The following is a 17504-nucleotide window of genomic DNA, read 5'->3' as shown; positions in this document are numbered from 1 at the left end:
TCATCTGGAATGGTGGCTGAAGCATTAAGGGGTATACTAATGTTTAGCATATCTGGCATGTAAATACCTTGCAATGCCAGCTCCAAAATTGCCATGCAAATGTCTGTTCTCACTTTCTGGTGATCTTGTAATTAAGAAGAGGGCAGCATCATCTCCCATAAATGTAACAAACTTGCTTGTCTGGGCGATTGACTGAACAAGAAGTAGGACTTGTAGGTGCTAAAATTTTACATTGTTTTGGTTTTGAGTGCAGTTATGTAACAAAAAAATCTACATTTGTAAATTGTACTTTCATGATAAAGAGATTGCACTACAGGACTTGTATGAGGTGAATTGAAAAATACTATTTTATCATGTTTACAGTGCAAATATTTGTAATAAAAAATATACACTTTGAATTCATTTACGACACAGATTACAATATATATGAAAATGTAGAAAAACATCCAAAATATTTAATAAATTTCTATTGGTATTCTATGTTGAATAGTACAATTAAAACTGTGATTAATCAGGATTAATTTTTTGAGTTAATTGTGTGAGTTAACTGCGATTAATTGACAGTCCCAGTTAAAACCCTAATCAACCTTGTTTTCCCAAAATGCACTTGACAGTCTACTGGTGCGAGTTATGAGTGGTACATGAATGTTTTACAACTGAAATTGTCAGTTGCATAACTTTCAAAATATGCTCAAATGCAGATAATTTAATGTTTTAATGAGTATGTCTGTAAATCTTTCTTGTTCATTTTTGTTCTTCATTGTCTTTAGCAACCAACTGTAGACATAACTGCTGTAACTTTTTTGGTTGTCTATTGTATAAACTAGTTGTAGCAAACTATTCCATGGTATAGGCTGTAAAGTTAAAATGAGATTAATTCCAGCGTATTTTAGTGAATTTGACGGTTCTACATTAAAGAAAACAAGTCATTCTTTGGCACCTCCTCATTTGGAGTTGAAGAAACAGAGTTCAGTCTTTCCTGCCTTGGTTCTTTAATGCAACAGATTAGCAGACTGTTGTTTGTGAATGATATTTCATATCTTTGTATAGAATAATGCCTTTTTATTGAAATTCTGTGTCTTACTGTGAATTAATCTATCATATTTAATTGGGAACTAGTTTTCAAACCTTCTGTTCAAACAATACATTTCCAGGCTATGTAAAACCAATATTTTTTTTATCATAAAAGATGCATAAACTGATGGGTAACTTACCTGGTGCTGTATGTTTCTCATGTACAAATACAGACTTGTAGTATTTTTGTATTTATAAACTAGTAATGATTTGTGTTCACGCAGCAGCTGTTAACTTAAAATCAATTCCCAGTGGTATAATTGGTAGTGCTGTGCACAAAATAATCCAACTGTTAATTATGAGTCTGAAACATTAATATTTTACTGTATCATATAATATTTTCAAATATTAAGGACACACATACAGTAGTGAAAAACATATTTCCAGAGTTCTACAAATTCAACAAAAGTGAGCTTAAAGAGGCAAGCGAAAGTATCCATGTGCTGTCAATGATGCCACTGGTGTTGGCAGTATATTGTATTGAACTGAAAATACGACTCCCCTCTGAATCTTCTGCTGAACTGAGACAAATACTGTTGCAGTTATATAATACTTATTCAATTTAAAATGTCTTTTTAGGTTATCTCTGGATTGAAGCTAACAAGATTGTTTGCATCAAACCAAATACTGCCAAGTGAATGTCTCAGCTGTCTAGTAGAGCTCATTGAGGACCCAAATATAAGTCCATGTCTAATCCTGTCTGTGATTACTTTGCTGTCACAACTAGGTAACTTGTTTACATCTTTAACTTTTCTCTTAGGGGAATTAAGGCTAAATTTTTAAAGATTTTTAATAAGTCTTAAAACAGTTGGAATCAGTGACAGGTTGCATGCGCAATTGAGTTATTTGCTATATTATTTGTATATTATCTGTGTAAATTGCATTGATTTGAGGGATGGGAAATAATTAACTCTGTACTATAACAAAATTAATAAGTATTTAGTTTTCTTGCATTCTGTGGGAGCACAGAAATTGCCAAATTGAATCAGAAAAAAAATATCCATCTGATTTAGTATTGTCTCTAATATGGCCCATACCAGATGCTTCGGAGAATTATGTAAAAGCTCCTGTGCTTGACAGCTATCTAATATACCCATAGGAGAAGTTTGTTCCTAAATCCATATAGTTAGTGGTTGTCTTAGGTTCCAAAGCATGAGGGTTTCTCTCTCTCTCTCTCCATCAACCTAGCTTGTGTAACTGATGAATGACACTTGCAGTATTCATTTTCTTTGACAGCTGCTTTCCCTTTGAGATTCTTCCACAGTTGCAGTTAGCAGAAGAAGTGTCAGAGGTATAAAAGAGAGGGTTGCTGGCAGGGCATTTGTTACGGGACTGCACATTTGGAACTTGCTTCTGCTCTTTAACGGACTCAGGCTGATTCAAGCCAGTCTCCAGGGCATGCTTGAAGGATGATCTTTTCTATCTGGCATTTAGCCCATAAAAGTTGGGAAATGAATGAGGTTGCAGAGCATTTGAAGGGGGCTGGTCTTCTTAGGTTTATTACATTTGGTTGTATGTTGGTATAATATGGAGTAGTTGGAGTCTGTTGTGTTTTTTTTTTTTTTTTTTTTGTAAGGATTTTTATGGGTTCCTAGAGCTTGAAACTTTTTTTTTTTGAATGTGTAGCAGTAACCTAGAGAAAATGCCTGTTTTAAGCTTATTAAGTTCTTTTCTGTGTCTTGTGATCTGAGGGTGATGGGTCATGGTTAGAGGTAGACTTGACACTGGATAGTTTGTAAAGGCAGTGATCACCTTTGTAAAAGTCTGCTTCTTTACTCACTAGAGTGAAGAGTAGTTCTATCTTGCAGTGTTTGTAAACTTAGTTTTGAGGGCCCTCCGCCCCAATCTTGGCTGAAGAACTACAAGTAGATTTTCTGTGTAGGCTAATAAAGCTGCTTGACAGTTTTGCGCAGCTGGCCTATAATACTTCAAGAGGGGTTTTTTAGACAGGGTGGAATGGTTCTTACAACATCCTGTGAAGTAAGTGGTAGTGATCTCATGTTGCATTTGGGCAAAAGGTAGTCTGGAACAAGCAGAGAGAAGTTTTGACTTGCTCATGGTCACAGAGCATGTAAAAAGTTACGGAGCTGGTTTAAAAAAAAACAAAACAAAACACACAACAAAACTAGGGATACAGCTCAGAGTTACTGGTTCCCAATTCAGTGCTCAGACTGCTAGCTAATATTGCTTTTATTATTAACTACTGTTGTGCAGGACTTTAACAAATGCCTTTACACTGTAGTTTTGGACAAAGAGACCAGAGAAGTTCTTCAGAATACTTATAATTTGACTAGCGTGCTGGCAGGAGTGGTTCACCGAAGCTCTACCAATCCTAATGATCCAGTATTGTTACAGGTAAGACAAAGTAATGCTTAATATTTTATCTGTATCATAGAGTTAATTCTTCTAAAGAGTCTATTCTCAAAAATTTATAACAAAACCAAAAATGCTATATTTTTAATAAGCAGGGATCCCTAATAGAAATCGTGCATTTTAGGAAACTCAAGGTCAGGGATTCTCACAAGAAATGTTTTGGTGGCCTTAGAGTGCAGCCACCAACTCTTGGTGGTGGCTGCTCTGACAATTTTTCTTAAAATACTTAACTTTAGGAAAAACAAATATGCACATATACATGTCCAAATCATAATTTATTTAAATAGGTTTTTTGCTGACTCAATAATAAAAATAATGTACAATTGTCTCTCTTTACTGGACATAAACAGAATAGAAACAAAATAAGATGCTTTGTATGGTCTTGTCTTTTTTGTTGTTTGTTTTGCTTTTTTCATTTTTTTTAAGACTTGCTAGATAGTAAGTCTACTGCTGTGAAAACTGATACTTGTATGTTTGCTAATATCACTTTAAACTGAAGGCTTACTATATAGCTCAGAGGCAGTGAAGAGTGATGTTAACAAACATACAAATATTGCTTTTCACAGCAGAGTTACTCAGCCCCGGCACAAGCCCGGGCAACAAATTAAGCCCTGGATAGAGAGGTGGGTAGGGAGGCAGCAGGGGCCACGGGCAATGGAGGGCCGAGGGAAGTGGCAGGGTCCAGCGACATTGGTGGGGTTGGTGAGCCTGCAGCCTGAGCTTGAAGGCCTGTAGCTGGGGGATGGAGCCCCAGAGCCTGCCGCCCACCACCCCAGGGCAGAAGCTGGAAGCCCAAGTCCCACTGCCCCTGGGAATGTGGGGAACTCACATCATCTGCCTGCTCCTCTGGCATTTGTGGCTCCAGAAAGGAACAGGGCCCAACCCCTGCTGGCAGCCCCAGGAGAGGGGCCACTGCTTCCCCTCCCCAATCACTGCCCAGGAGTCTGTGGCCGCAAGAAGAGTCCCTGGTGGCGCATTTGAGAAACATTGTTAAAGGTGATCTCCCTGATTGTATAAAGTATTTAAGTTGTATATTTTATTTACTGTCTCAAAGTTTTCTATATATAACACCATCATCGTAGTATCTATGTGATGTACAAATGGTTTTAGGACTACTTTTCAGTATTTACTTACGGTAAACTGCTTATATACTTTTATCTTGTGTTTTCACCCTGCTCTAATTTAGAAGAATTATTGACTTAGAAATGGGCAATGTTTACTTCAAGAAGCTAGTGGGGGGGAGTGGTTTCATTTTCTGTTGTTTTGAAGCAAGTATTTAGCTTTAAGGATATCACTCTTGATAGTCTGATATATCTCTGTCTTGCATATTTCCATCTTTAAATTTTTGTTACAGACCCTTTTAATCCCCCATCTCTTGCAGCATTCTTCATCTGTAGATCTCAAAGCACTTTACAAAGGAGACAGACATCTCTATCCCCTTTCATAGACGGAAGAATGAGTGATATAAATACTTATAGACACTGATTCTCTGGTCAACTTATTTGTGTCTACTCTAGCATCAGTCATTAATGAAGGGAAAACTGGCTTTTTCCCTCTTAAGGTCTGCAGGTTACTTACAATGTTTTCGTTCTTCCATCTATTTACAGCTATTTGAAGGCAGAACCAGACCTATCAACCAAGGCAGAATGGGAATGGCTGTATGTTTTTTAGACCCTGCCATTTATGTTCTGCCACCAACAGCTGCAGCCAGATCCTACTCATTCTTCTTAAAGCAGTCCTCGCCAGATTGATTTCACTGGTTTTGGTCTGTCCTCTTTATTAACCAAGAGCATTTGGCAATGCTTTTTTAACCCCTGGAGATTTTCTTTTAGCTGGTACTGGTCTGCTAGCTGCCATTTCTCTGCCATCCTTGTGTTGCAGTTCTTTCTTTATGGTGGAGAAGACAGACAAAAGAACAGAATCGGCCTGCAATGCTGCACTCCTTTGGTAGTGTTTAGACAGGGATCTGCAGGGAAAAGATTGAGTCACCATTGCAGCCCATCTCTTTTGATCTAAGGGGACTCTCCAGAGGTCACAGGGCCTGTGAGGGACTGTTAAGGCACCAGGCGACTCAGGCAGTTCATGGGTTTTTCTGGTGTTTAACATATGAAAGCTTCTCTCAATCTGAAAATTCCCATTTAAAATAGCAATGAAGTGTCTAGGATCGCGGTGGTGGCAACCAGCCTATTTATATTTGTCCCCACTTCCCTAACTTAGAAATTTTAAGTTATATATTTGGGTGATATCCTTTCCTATGCTATGTAAAGCTTTACAGTCAAATCTCAAATTAGCTACTTTGGGAAGTTGAGTGAGTAAACTCATTTCTCTGCACATAAAAAGGGGAGTTGGGGGTATTTATAGTAGAGTTTGTAGGAAAATTTTTGTTGTAAACAGACATTTCCTATGGAAATTTCCATTTTGACAAAAAAGCCATATTCCTTTGGGGAAAAAACCTTCATATTAAACAATTATACTGTTCTTAATATGCATGTCTACTTACAATATACTATCACTGTTGTAGATTACATTTTGGAGGTCTCTAAATAGTTATATGGGATTTGTTAAAAAAAAAAATTCAGGAGCCTCACTGAAACACAGTTAAATGTAGAGAATCCCTCTACCTCATTGCAAGTTTATTGGCCAAGCTGTGTGAGAGAACTGAGCAGCCTATTCCTAAGCAAGTCATACGTGTTTGTGAGCATTCAGATGTACTAATCCAAGATTGTTACCTTGCTTTCATTAAATAAGTAAAGATATGCTAAGTGAATATCCTACATATATCAATACTACATTGTTTCTGTAACACCATAACTTTCTACTTACGAGATCTAAACGTGATTCAGGTCTCAAAATTAACACTGCTTATTCTTATGACACATTAAACCAGTGGTTCTCAAACTTTTGTACTGGTGACCCCTTTCACATAGCAAGCCTCTGAGTGCCACCCCCCCCCCCCCCGCCGCCCCTTGTTAAATATATAAAAATGTGTTTTTAATTTATACCATTATAAATGCTGGAGGTGAACGGGAGTTTGGGGTGGAGGCTGGCAGCTCGCGACCCCCCATGTAATAATCTTGCAACCCCCTGAGTGGTCCCAACCCCCAGTTTGAGAACCCCTGCATTAAACTGTAGAGAAGTATCCTCTGTAGTCTTAACACCAAATGTCCATGTTCTACAGTAGAATGTTGTGGGAAGGCTATATAATTGACTTGGTTTTATTTCTTCAGAGTATTCAACTTCTGCAGAGATTAACCTACAATGTCCGAGTTTTCCATGCCTGCACTCATATTGACGAATTGATTTTATTCCTAACGCATCATGTGTAAGTATGTGTTCAGTTTTCTTTTTGGGGAGAAATCTTTAGCTAAACACATTTCTAAACTTTCTTTAATAGCTTCATTAATTTGTTATTTCACAAGCTTTGGATGTAGCATTAATTATGTAGTAATCACTTCTAAATTACCAGACATTTTGTCTCTTTCAAAGTGCTATTGTTGCAAAGAATATTCAAAGATGGGGCATTTACTCTACAGCTGGTAGAGTTTAAAGAGAATTTGAGCTTTTTGAAGAAATAAGATAAAGAAATAAACCAAAAAACTAAAATAGCCGTGAGAACACTTCTGCCTGGCATTTAGACTTATTTCACAATTTGAGCCACCAACTCTACAACAAGCTTTGTCCTGGCAGATTGCTGTGCCTGTGTAGAGCTCTAGTGACTTTAATACATGCACCTGAAGCAGTTGCAGGTTTAGGACCATAGACATGAGTAAACTGTCATGTGATTGGTCTTACTCTTGTATTGTGTATTCCATACTGAATATGTATTGCAAGTTTATAAATGTCTTTAATACATGACTGTAATTTGGATGAATGTTTATGAATAGAAGGAGATTTCATTGAATTCTGAATATATAAATGAAGCTAAATGGCTGTAACTGTTAAATTCTTAAGTCCTGTGGAACTTTTTTAGTCAGTCAACAGAAGATGAATTAACGATACCGTGTTTGGGACTAATGGCAAATCTTTGTCGACACAATCTCTCTGTTCAAGCTCATATAAAATCTTTGGTAAGAAACTTCTCTGATTATGTATTTTCTCTTCTGGGGATAGAGGAAAGGAAGAGAGTAGTCAGAATCTGATTATTTGAGGACTTAGAGCTCACTTTTTCACAGACATCCTGTTTCCACCCATCCCTCATGTAGCAGTGATGATTCCAACTTTCTCTCCAGAGCTTGCAGTGCCACTTTAAAATGGGGGGAAATGATCAGTGGGATAATGTGGAGCACCTACCCTTCTCTGTGCTTTGTTCACACCATTACCACCCAGTTCAGATTGCACATGCTGCTTCCACACATCTTTAGTGAAAGATTAAGTTGAGGTCTGAAGCTGACCCACCAGTTGAGATCTTGTGGGAGAAGCTAAATTTTGTCAGTGTAAAAGCATGGCATCTTCTGTATACCTTTAGCATGAGACCATTTTAATGTTAATATTGTAGATGGATTTGGGCAACCAGTGTTGATTTTTGGCATAACTTGAATATGAAAGGCTTTTGCCTTTCCGAGGAGAAAGCAAAAATCACCCCTGATCTTGGTGTTGGATTCATGCCCTTATTCTGCATCAAAACAAGTTTATTCAACAGTAATATACCTTTCATCGTTGTTCCCACCACTGCACAAATTAATGTTAACTATGGTTTGTAGCTGAGTGATGAATTCACAGCAAAGTGGAAAAATTGTGGCATTTTATGGGAGAAAAAGACAGATTCCATGCCAGAGGAATTAATCCAGGGGGCCAGATTAAAGTGAAAGGGGAAATCCACATCTCAGTTAGCTTTCCTGTAGACTCAAGCAGGCATCATCCTGTTGCTTTATATTTGGCTTGTCTTGGTTGTTTTTTAAATTTCTCTACTATGATAAAGGCTCCAAACATAATTTTGTGCCATGAGGTGAAGTCTAGTGGTGCAGAATTAGAGTACACAGGATTCTACTTAAAAGCCTGTGGAGTAGTTAACACCCTACTCCTGGTTCCTTAGGGCAAACTAAAGCTAAAATTTTCACCAAATAATTCTTACCCTAATTAAGACTACAAGGGAATAAAATGGAAACGTGAAATCTACCCTCAGCTTTGCCAAAGTATTTAGGAGCATACATAGTTATTTCCAGCATGTGGAGAAGTTAATTCTTCCATAGATGACATTGAGAGTAGACTTCCATTGTAACCCTGATATTTATAAAGAAAAAAATATAGCTGAATTAGACAGGAATCAGGTGTCCATTTGCGATAGCTAACTTTTAGCTACAAAGACTTGTGTTCATGAAATAGCATTCCATTCATCTTGCAAAATGAGAGTGAAAATCCTCCCTCCCCTTTTTCTTTACCATTCAAGTTTGACTTAAAATCTCTGTTCTAGAGGATACTTTTCATACCAGTATGTGACTTATGTCGTAATCACATTTTGTATATTTCCCATGTAATACCCAGAAAGAGGGCAGTGAATCACCTTAGAATAGTTTTTAGGTTAGGTTGAATCCTTATTTATAAATCATTATTTCAGACAGTTCTATCAATTATGTTCTCATTAAAACTGTCAAATGCTAACGAGTTTCTCCTTTTTGCTATAGAATGATGTGAAGGGTTTCTATCGTACCTTGATCAGTTTCTTGGCCCATAGTAGTTTAACTATGGTTGTGTTTGCACTTTCAATATTATCAAGCCTTACTTTAAATGAAGAAGTTGGAGAAAAGGTAAGTAAATATTTTGGAGTCTTGTTATGAAAATCTCATTGAAATTTCTAAACTTTGAGTAAGACTATTAAATAACCATAATGACTGGGTCGGTTTTCTGACTGTAGTTTGTTTTGACTAGTGGGAGATGATTTATTGGTGGTGTAGCATAAATAGCTCTCATTTCCTTTTATTAGCTCTTCCATGCCCGAAACATTCATCAGACATTTCAGTTAATATTCAACATTCTTGTAAATGGCGATGGCACACTGACACGAAAATATTCTGTTGATCTACTCATGGATCTGCTGAAGAACCCCAAAATTGCAGATTATCTTACTAGGTATGACTTCACTTTGTAAAATTAGCCAGTTGCAGTTTTAGACTCATCTTCAAATAATGATGAAAGAAACTTAATATGCTGAGTTCCTAATAAAAAAAAAATTCTTTAGATAGCAACATAAAATACAAAAACAAGCTTCAGGAGAAAGTGATTTTTAAAGTATAGCTTAGTCTTTTAAAATATAGCAGTTACAAGGTTGAGGATGCTTCCTTTGGCTTTTATTTCTTCCTATTGGCTTTTCATAACCATTCTAGGAATGGAGCTGGGAGAGGGCATTTTAATCCACTGCTGTTCATAAGTGTTTAATCGAGTAACTACTTCAATGAAGTAAGAGCTTAGTTTATTTCTCATTTATAATCTAGATATGAACACTTCACCTCATGCCTCAATCAAGTATTAGGCCTTCTTCATGGAAGGGATCCTGATTCATCATCAAAGGTATTTTATAGTGAGAGAAACTATGCAATCTAATTTACCAAGCATTTGGCCCAAATTAGGAGCTCATAACTTCTAATACTGTCTCTAGTTACTTAATACTTGCCTTAAGCAAATCTCTCTCACAGGTGTTCAGTAGCTCTTGAAATCTACGTCCTATTAAAGCCAGTGGGAGTTGAAGGTGCTCAGTACATTCTGGTATAAGGCAATTAATCTCTGCGTCAATTTCACCATTCATAAAATGAAATAATTCCTCTTGTTTTGAAGATTAATAGTCATACTGCAACCTGGAAATGTTACAGGTTAAATATTATTTGCAGTTGTACCTTGTATATAATGTAAACGTAGCTATTTTTAAAGGTTTTTGTAAACCTTCCTAAAATGAATTTTACAACATGGCAGACGATAAATGCTAAATCATTTTAATGTGTTGGACATTGAGTCTACTAGTGAACAAAAAGATAAATGCTTGATATGTGAAGATTCCTAGAGGTTCATTATTTAAAATATCTTCTTTTGTGAATGTGTACATTTTCATCCATTAATATCCTAGTATATATACATGTGCACTGCCAATAGATTGCTGGGCAATAGTATTATTGTTTAACATCCAGTGTGCATGGGCAATGTGGGTTTTTTTGTTTTCTTTTAAATAAGCCTGATAACTTGGTCAAATTAGTTGGATTTCCATCTGACCATTTAAAGGGATATCTACATCTTAGGGAATTTGAACCTGCTAACTTCATAGAAAAATAATTGCCCTTAAAAGAGAGCAAGTATACCTAATTTCTTTAATAGAATAACATTCTGAGGAAGCTGCAAGCGACTGAGTGATCTTTTGTAATGGAAACCAGGGTGGATATTGATTAAAATAGTTTTTTTTTATTTTAATTTTTTTTTAAATGTAATTTTATTTAAAATTTGAATTTTGCAACTTATTGTAAAGCCTAAGATGGCTAATCTAGTAATTTAAATGACTTTAAATAAATAATACTCAAGCAGTACGTGTTTGCTGCCAAAATTTTAGAGAGACAAACTACTGTACTAGTGGATTTCGCTGGCTAAGTACTTGGAATTAGAATTAGCTTGAAATCCTAAACCCGCTTTGACAGCGGTGGCCGCTTATGCTGGTGTGAGAGAGTATTTTCTTCATTTCATTTTATTCAGCTAGTTCAATTCAATGAGTAGCTCATTCAAAATTGAGAAACAGACTGGGATCTGAAAAAGCTTGTTTTCTCTTCCAATCTATGAATAAAAATCTGTCTGAGAGGATGAGGTCTGCTAGTTCTATAATCTTGAACGACATTGTGACCAGGAAAAATCAGTTCAATTAATTTTACTACAGCTAATACTTATATTTAATACATCCGTTTTAAATGCAAAACATGTTTTGATAATTTTTTCTTATGTTTCCAGCACTTTAAGGTAGTTTAAAAAAAATTATTAGTTTAAATAATTCAATTTCAATTTCTATTCAAGTGCAGTTTGACACAAGTCACAAATTGAAGTTAATTTAGTAAATAAGAAATGCATTATTCAGCATTTTCTAACATTAACATGTTCAAATTCTTAATTTAAGTTATGTAATTGCTCAAATGTGTATAGTGTATCCTCTTAGTAGCAAAAAGTGTCAAATTTAGTGTAAAGGCTATATTTAGTTGCAAATAAATGTTTTCATGGTTAAATGCCAATGAAAATCAACTTTTGTTTATAATCTTGTTTTGCATTTGTACTTTAGCTATTTTCCTAATCAGTGACATAAATCAAGATTTCCTGTTTGCCGAATTAAATCATAATTAAAATCCATGATTTAAATCAATTTAAATCAATCCACCCTCATGGAAGTGCTGAGATATCCTTGGCAGTAGGTGTCACTGTGCACAGTTCTAATAAACACTGTATTTGCTTTATTTGCATGACTGTTAAATATTTAACTCCTCTTCTACTTCTGATTTGTACAGGTCTTGGAATTACTACTTGCTTTTTGTTCAGTGACTGAACTGCGCCATGTTGTGCGTCAGACAATACTGGAGCCATCTGGTGTGCCAGTCTCTGGAAGTACCAGATTCACAGCCCGTTCTAAACCTTCAGAGCCATCTATTGTTTTAGTGCACTGGTTAAACCAACCATTGGAAGGATCTGAAAACTGTTGTGTTCTAGCTTTAGAATTGTTCAAGGAGATATTTGAGGTACCAAGACTGATTTTAGTGGTCACCTTGTATCTGAATTAATATGTTATCCAATTCAGAAACACGCACCTATATTTTACAAATCATAAATTGTGTATCACATACATATTTTTATTTGGAAAGCAAAGCGTGAAGATAAACCCTAAGTGTAATTGCTGTAATGTTTCATTCTAGACTTCCACATTTTGTAACCTGGTTTTCCCCTTAAGAGGGCACTGTCAGTCTAGATCTTATATCTGATATACATTAAAACTGTTACCCAAATGCATAAAGTCTTGCATTTGGTTCTAACATTTTTTCAAGAAATAATGAACAATTGTAGCTATTTTGAAGGACTTGCAGAAGTGTGGTGGTCTCTGCTGATTGTGTGCAGTTAACAAGTCTTTCCTCAAATCTGATGATGCTGGTCAATAGTTTGAAAAGTAAATCTAAAAACAGCATGATCAGTTGGGAGTAGGGCTGGAGAGGCCCCTAGGCTGGGATGCATGAATGTCACTGGGACCAAGGTGAGGAAATTAGGAGTAGGTTGCACATCCTTGATTGGTGGTTTAAATCTCTGCAGGATGTTATTGATACCGGCAACAGCACTTCAGCTGAACGCTTTGTGGATCTTTTACTGCCTGTCCTCCTTGATCACCTTCAGTTGCCAGAACAGAATCTGGATGAGCTATTAGCGAAGAAGAAATGTGAGAGAATGGTCAAAGTCATTGACGTCATGCTAAATATCCTTATGCAAGTTATTCCTGTTGGCTGTGTAACATGAGTTCTGTTGTTATAAGATCTTATCAGTTGCTATTTTTATAGATACTTGTAAAATCACCTTTCTAAAAAAAAAGTTTACTTTTTTTAAACATATTAAGATGACCTGAAATTAATATGCCTTAAAGGAAACTTCAAAATTAAATTTTCCTTTTCCCTTGTAGCTTGAAATCCTTCAGGATGAAAAGTACTTTACTAGTTATTGTAACCAATATATACAGAGATGACCTTATTTAACATTCAGTACAGGTGCCTTTAGGGTGAAATGCGGCAGGCAGCTGTTTAACAGCACATGGTACCACTACCCACAATTATGACAGGAAATAACCTTTTCTAGTTTTAACTGCAGGGGAAACTTAAGTAGCACATACTTGCTAGGTTGCTTTTGCAAAGAATCCATGATTTTAGATGATTGCAAAAGAAAAAGGATTGTTTTGAGGCTAAGAACCTGGACTGCTGTTTGGCAGAAACAGAACCCAGATTGCCCACAGACTTCATGTGACCTTGAGCAAGTCACTTGCTCCCTGTCAGTGTCCCATCTATTTAAAAAAAAAAAGGGGGGGGGGCTATTATTATGCTATTTCACATCAGTGTTGATAAATTCATAACAATGTGGAATGGTCAGTTACTATGAGGAGCACCATAAAGCTTTCAATTCAATTCATGCATTTATTTGTAGGTCCTCTTTTGTAAATTTGGAAAGATTACATCTACAACATTAATGATCCGTGTCCTGTGATGCGGGGAGGGGTATTCTTTTGAATGAGCTCTAAAGTGCAGGGTGCCTTCTTTTCAGTTATTTCCTGTTGCATCTTGGTGTTCTTAGGAGATTCCCATCCAAGAATCTCCCATTCCCATCCAAACTTTGCTCTGCTAGAGATTCACAGCTTAATATGGTACAAGTTTAGGTTTCTTAAGTGCCAAAAAAAATGTGTTTTGTTTGGAGAGAGAAAAACAAAAGCTCACTCCCTTGTATCTTTAAGGAGCTTCATTGTAATTGAGAAGTGGTGTTAACTTGTCAAGTGTCTCAAACATTTGATTTTTTTAATCTAATTCAAAAAGCTTTTAGTATATTATAATGCATACAAGAATAAATTAGTCTGCATCCTTAACTGAATTTACCTCTTTGTGGAGATGACACAATGAAAATGCATGCCTCTAAGGCACTGACTGCAAGCAAATGCACATCTCTAATAGAACACCAATTTACCTGCAGTGGAATTGATGTTGGCTTTGGGACAAAGGTAGTGGACTCTGAACTGTGGTGAGCATGCTAAAATCAAATTAATCTAAAACCTAATTTACTTTGAAAATGAGGGTTATAAAGTACCAAAAAAACCTGTGCTTCTGTTAAGGCTAATTTTCTTGGCAATCGAGAGCAGCATTGAGAGAGCAGAATGGTAGCTTTAGCTGTTCATTGAGTATTGTCTTCCTTAAATTGTTAGATCTTTTGTAGTTCTTTCAGGATAAATTGGAATTCTGGTTATATGGAAAAGCAAATCTAATATGTACTAGTCCAACCTTAGTTATCAGTTTATATCCTAGGTGAATTTAATGTTCAAGCCATCCATTCTTTTACATCTTGGGTTTAGACAACTGAACTTCAGAAATTTATTTGAAATTATTTTGGTAGAAACATTGAAAATACATGATTTCAGAGGGACCAAATGGGTTGGGGCATGAGAATGGGATCATCGTACGTTTTGCCTCAATGTCACCAATCTTAATCTATCCCATATGATTGGTGACTAGGAGTTATCATTTATCCTCTATTAATTGGCTTATGTGAAATGAATTTCTTATGTCCGCTTCAAGTTTTACAAATGTTTCATGTAAAATCCTCCGTTGTTGCTATTGGCTTCCTTATCATTGATCGCAGCAGAGACACCACAGTGTGGTGACTGAACTTTCTGCTAGAGATAGTAGGTGCACATTGCATGGTAGAGTAGGGGAAGCCTGCATTGCTACCATCTGTTGTTTCTGTTCTATGAATTGGTAGAGGAATTCAATTTCCATGTTTGCTATTGTATCATTAAATTCAAGTCAACCTTTTTTCTAAAAAGAAAGCACATAATTTTTCTAAGTGTAAACTTACTCTCAATATATATTTAAAACTTTTCATTACAATTTTATTTTGTTTAAAGCAAACTTGCTGCTGATGTCATTTTGAAAACACTTGATCTTATGAGCAGACTTAAACAGTTGGTGCCTAGTATGGAAGTCAGTTTCTACAAAATTCTTCAGGTAGGCTTTAAATGATTTACAAAGAATCATTAAGAAGGTGAATGTATTATATCACCCTTGATTTGATTCTGAATGTGTTTCAGCATAAGTCTTAAGTGTCCATAACACATTGAAGAACCTGCTCAGGGTGCTGAGATTCCTCATGTTTGTTGTTCAGTCCAAAAGTTTTTTTTTAATGTATGTTTAAAGTATTTAGTTTTTAAAGTTTCGAGCCTTTTATTCCAGTGATGTATGTTAAAATATACTTAAATATGTTTATGATCAACTACAGTAATAGTAAAAAGCAACAGAGAGTCCTGTAGCAACTTTAAGACTAACAGATGTATTGGAGCATAAGCTTTCGTGGGTGAATATCCACTTCATCATGCATCTGACAAAGTGGGTATTCATCCACGGAAGCTTATGCTCCAATACATCTGTTAGTCTTAAAGGTGCCACAGGACTCTCTGTTGCTTTTTACAGATCCAGACTAACATGGCTACCCCTCTGATACAGTAATAGTGTTAAGGTTGAAATTTAAAATGTCCTATACTCAGAAAATTATTTTGGTTCCTATATCAAGTAGCTGGCTCAGAGGATTGGTTACTAGGGGTATGTCTACACTTAGCCGGTAGTTTGGCGGCGAGCAATCGAACTTCTGGGTTCAACTTATCGCGTCTTGTCTGGACGCGATAAGTCGAACCCGGAAGTGCTCGCCGTCGACTGCGGTACTCCAGCTAGACGAGAGGAGTACCGTGGAGTCAACGGGGGAGCCTGCCTGCCGCATGTGGACCGAGGTAAGATCGAACTAAGGTACTTCGAACTTTATTCACGTAGCTGAAGTTGCGTACCTTAGTTTGATTTGGGGGGTTAGTGTAGACCAAGCCTAGGAAATGAAACTTTTCACCTTTTGTCTGAATCCAATTTAGCTGTTTTGTCCGTATGGAACTATATAAGTCATTACTGACAAGTCCGATGAATTGTATTCAGTATGCTTTCTTGTGGACAGGTGTTCACAGTGCAAAAACCATCATAATGCCTATATTTGCACCCTTTTTCTCAAATGCAAGGACACTCAACTTCCTTCTAGTTCTCATTGGGGTGACCCTCTAAAACAAGATTTGTGTAGCTTTCAGGACGGTGGATGACTTAAGCTATTCTAGGCATGCGTCTAGCATGATCTTGTAAACCCTTTAAGCTCATGAGTCCTCATGTTCAAAGTGAAGCACGTGCTTAATGGATTGCAGGTTTGGGGCATTAGTCTTCCTTCTGCTATCCACGCCAGATGGGAGGAATACTAGTATTTGGACACAGCAGATGATTTTGTGCTCAGAGACCATAATACCTCTCTCATTACACATCATCTGAACTGAATGCTTGTATTACATCAGGGGTCGGCAACCTTTCAGAAGTGGTATGCTGAGTCTTCATTTATTCACTTTAATTTAAGGTTTTGCGAGCCGGTAATACATTTTAACGTTTTTTAGAAGGTCTCTCTATAAGTCTATATATAATATAACGAAACTATTGTTTTATGTAAAGTAAACAAGGTTTTCAAAATGTTTAAGAAGTTCCATTTAAAATTAAATTAAAATGCTGATCTTAAGCCACCGGCCTGCTCAGCCCACTGCCAGCCTGGGGTTCCGTTCACCTAGGCCGGCAGTGGGCTGTGCGGGGCTTGTGGCCGGAACCCCGGCTGGCAAGGGGCCGGCAGCCAGAACCTCAGGTTGGCAGCGGGCTGAGCGGGGCTGGGGACCAGGACCCTAGACTGGTGGTGGGCTGAGCGGGGCCAGCACCCCAGACCAGCAGCGGGCCGAGCAGCTCAGCCTGCTGCCGGTCTGGGGTTCCGTCGGCTGGTTCCTGCCAGCCAGGGTCCCGGCTGCCGGCCCCGCTCAGCCCGCTGCTGGTCTGAGGTTCTGGCTGCCGGTCCCTTGCCAGCTGGGGTCCCAGCCGCCAGCCCCGCTCAGCCTGCTGCCAACCTGGTGCTCAGGGTGGGGAGTGCAGGAGTCAGGGCAGGGGGTATGGGGGGGCTGGGTATGTGTGGAGGATGCAGGAGTCAGGGATGGGGTCGTGGGGGGGATGCAGGGATCTGGGGTGCAAGGGGGGGTGCAATGGTCAGGGCAGAGGGCTGAGGGGGTACAGGAGTCAGGGCATGGGGTGTGGGGGAGCTGGATTAGTGTGGGGAGTGCAGGAGTCAGGGCAGGGGTGTGGGGGCGGCTGGGTATGTCGGGTGCAGGAGTTAGGGCAGAGGGCTGGGGGCATGTGAGGGGGTGCAGGAGTCAGGGCATAGGGTGTGGGGGCGCTGGGTATGTGGAGGGTGCAGGAGTCAGGGATGGGGTCATGGGGGGGGTGCAGGGAGCAGGGGTCAGGGCAGAGGTCTGGGGG

At 37.9% G+C, this 17504-nt stretch overlaps 1 protein-coding gene across 4 annotated transcripts in view; it reads left to right on the top strand.

Moving 5' to 3' along the window:
• CIP2A (cellular inhibitor of PP2A) overlaps positions 1-17504 on the top strand; it is a 32745-nt gene that overhangs the window by 2150 nt on the left and 13091 nt on the right. The window contains exons 2-12 of one of the 4 annotated variants that reach the window (XM_005283601.5): positions 1654-1801; positions 3317-3429; positions 6675-6769; positions 7418-7514; positions 9069-9191; positions 9368-9513; positions 9876-9951; positions 11910-12137; positions 12700-12859; positions 14019-14160; positions 15041-15140. In XM_005283601.5, the coding sequence (XP_005283658.2) occupies positions 1654-1801; positions 3317-3429; positions 6675-6769; positions 7418-7514; positions 9069-9191; positions 9368-9513; positions 9876-9951; positions 11910-12137; positions 12700-12859; positions 14019-14160; positions 15041-15140 (1428 nt within the window). Of the gene's footprint in view, positions 1-1653; positions 1802-3316; positions 3430-6674; positions 6774-7417; positions 7515-9068; positions 9192-9367; positions 9514-9875; positions 9952-11909; positions 12138-12699; positions 12860-14018; positions 14161-15040; positions 15141-17504 lie in introns of all 4 variants that reach the window. The other 3 variants (XM_065574617.1, XM_042853585.2, XM_005283602.3) reach the window with 3 other exon arrangements.

This window comes from Chrysemys picta, chromosome 1 (genome assembly GCF_011386835.1).
Source record: "Chrysemys picta bellii isolate R12L10 chromosome 1, ASM1138683v2, whole genome shotgun sequence".
NCBI classification, from domain to species: domain Eukaryota; kingdom Metazoa; phylum Chordata; order Testudines; family Emydidae; genus Chrysemys; species Chrysemys picta.
Note: the sequence above shows the minus strand (reverse complement) of the source record. Positions and strands in the feature narration are given on the sequence as shown.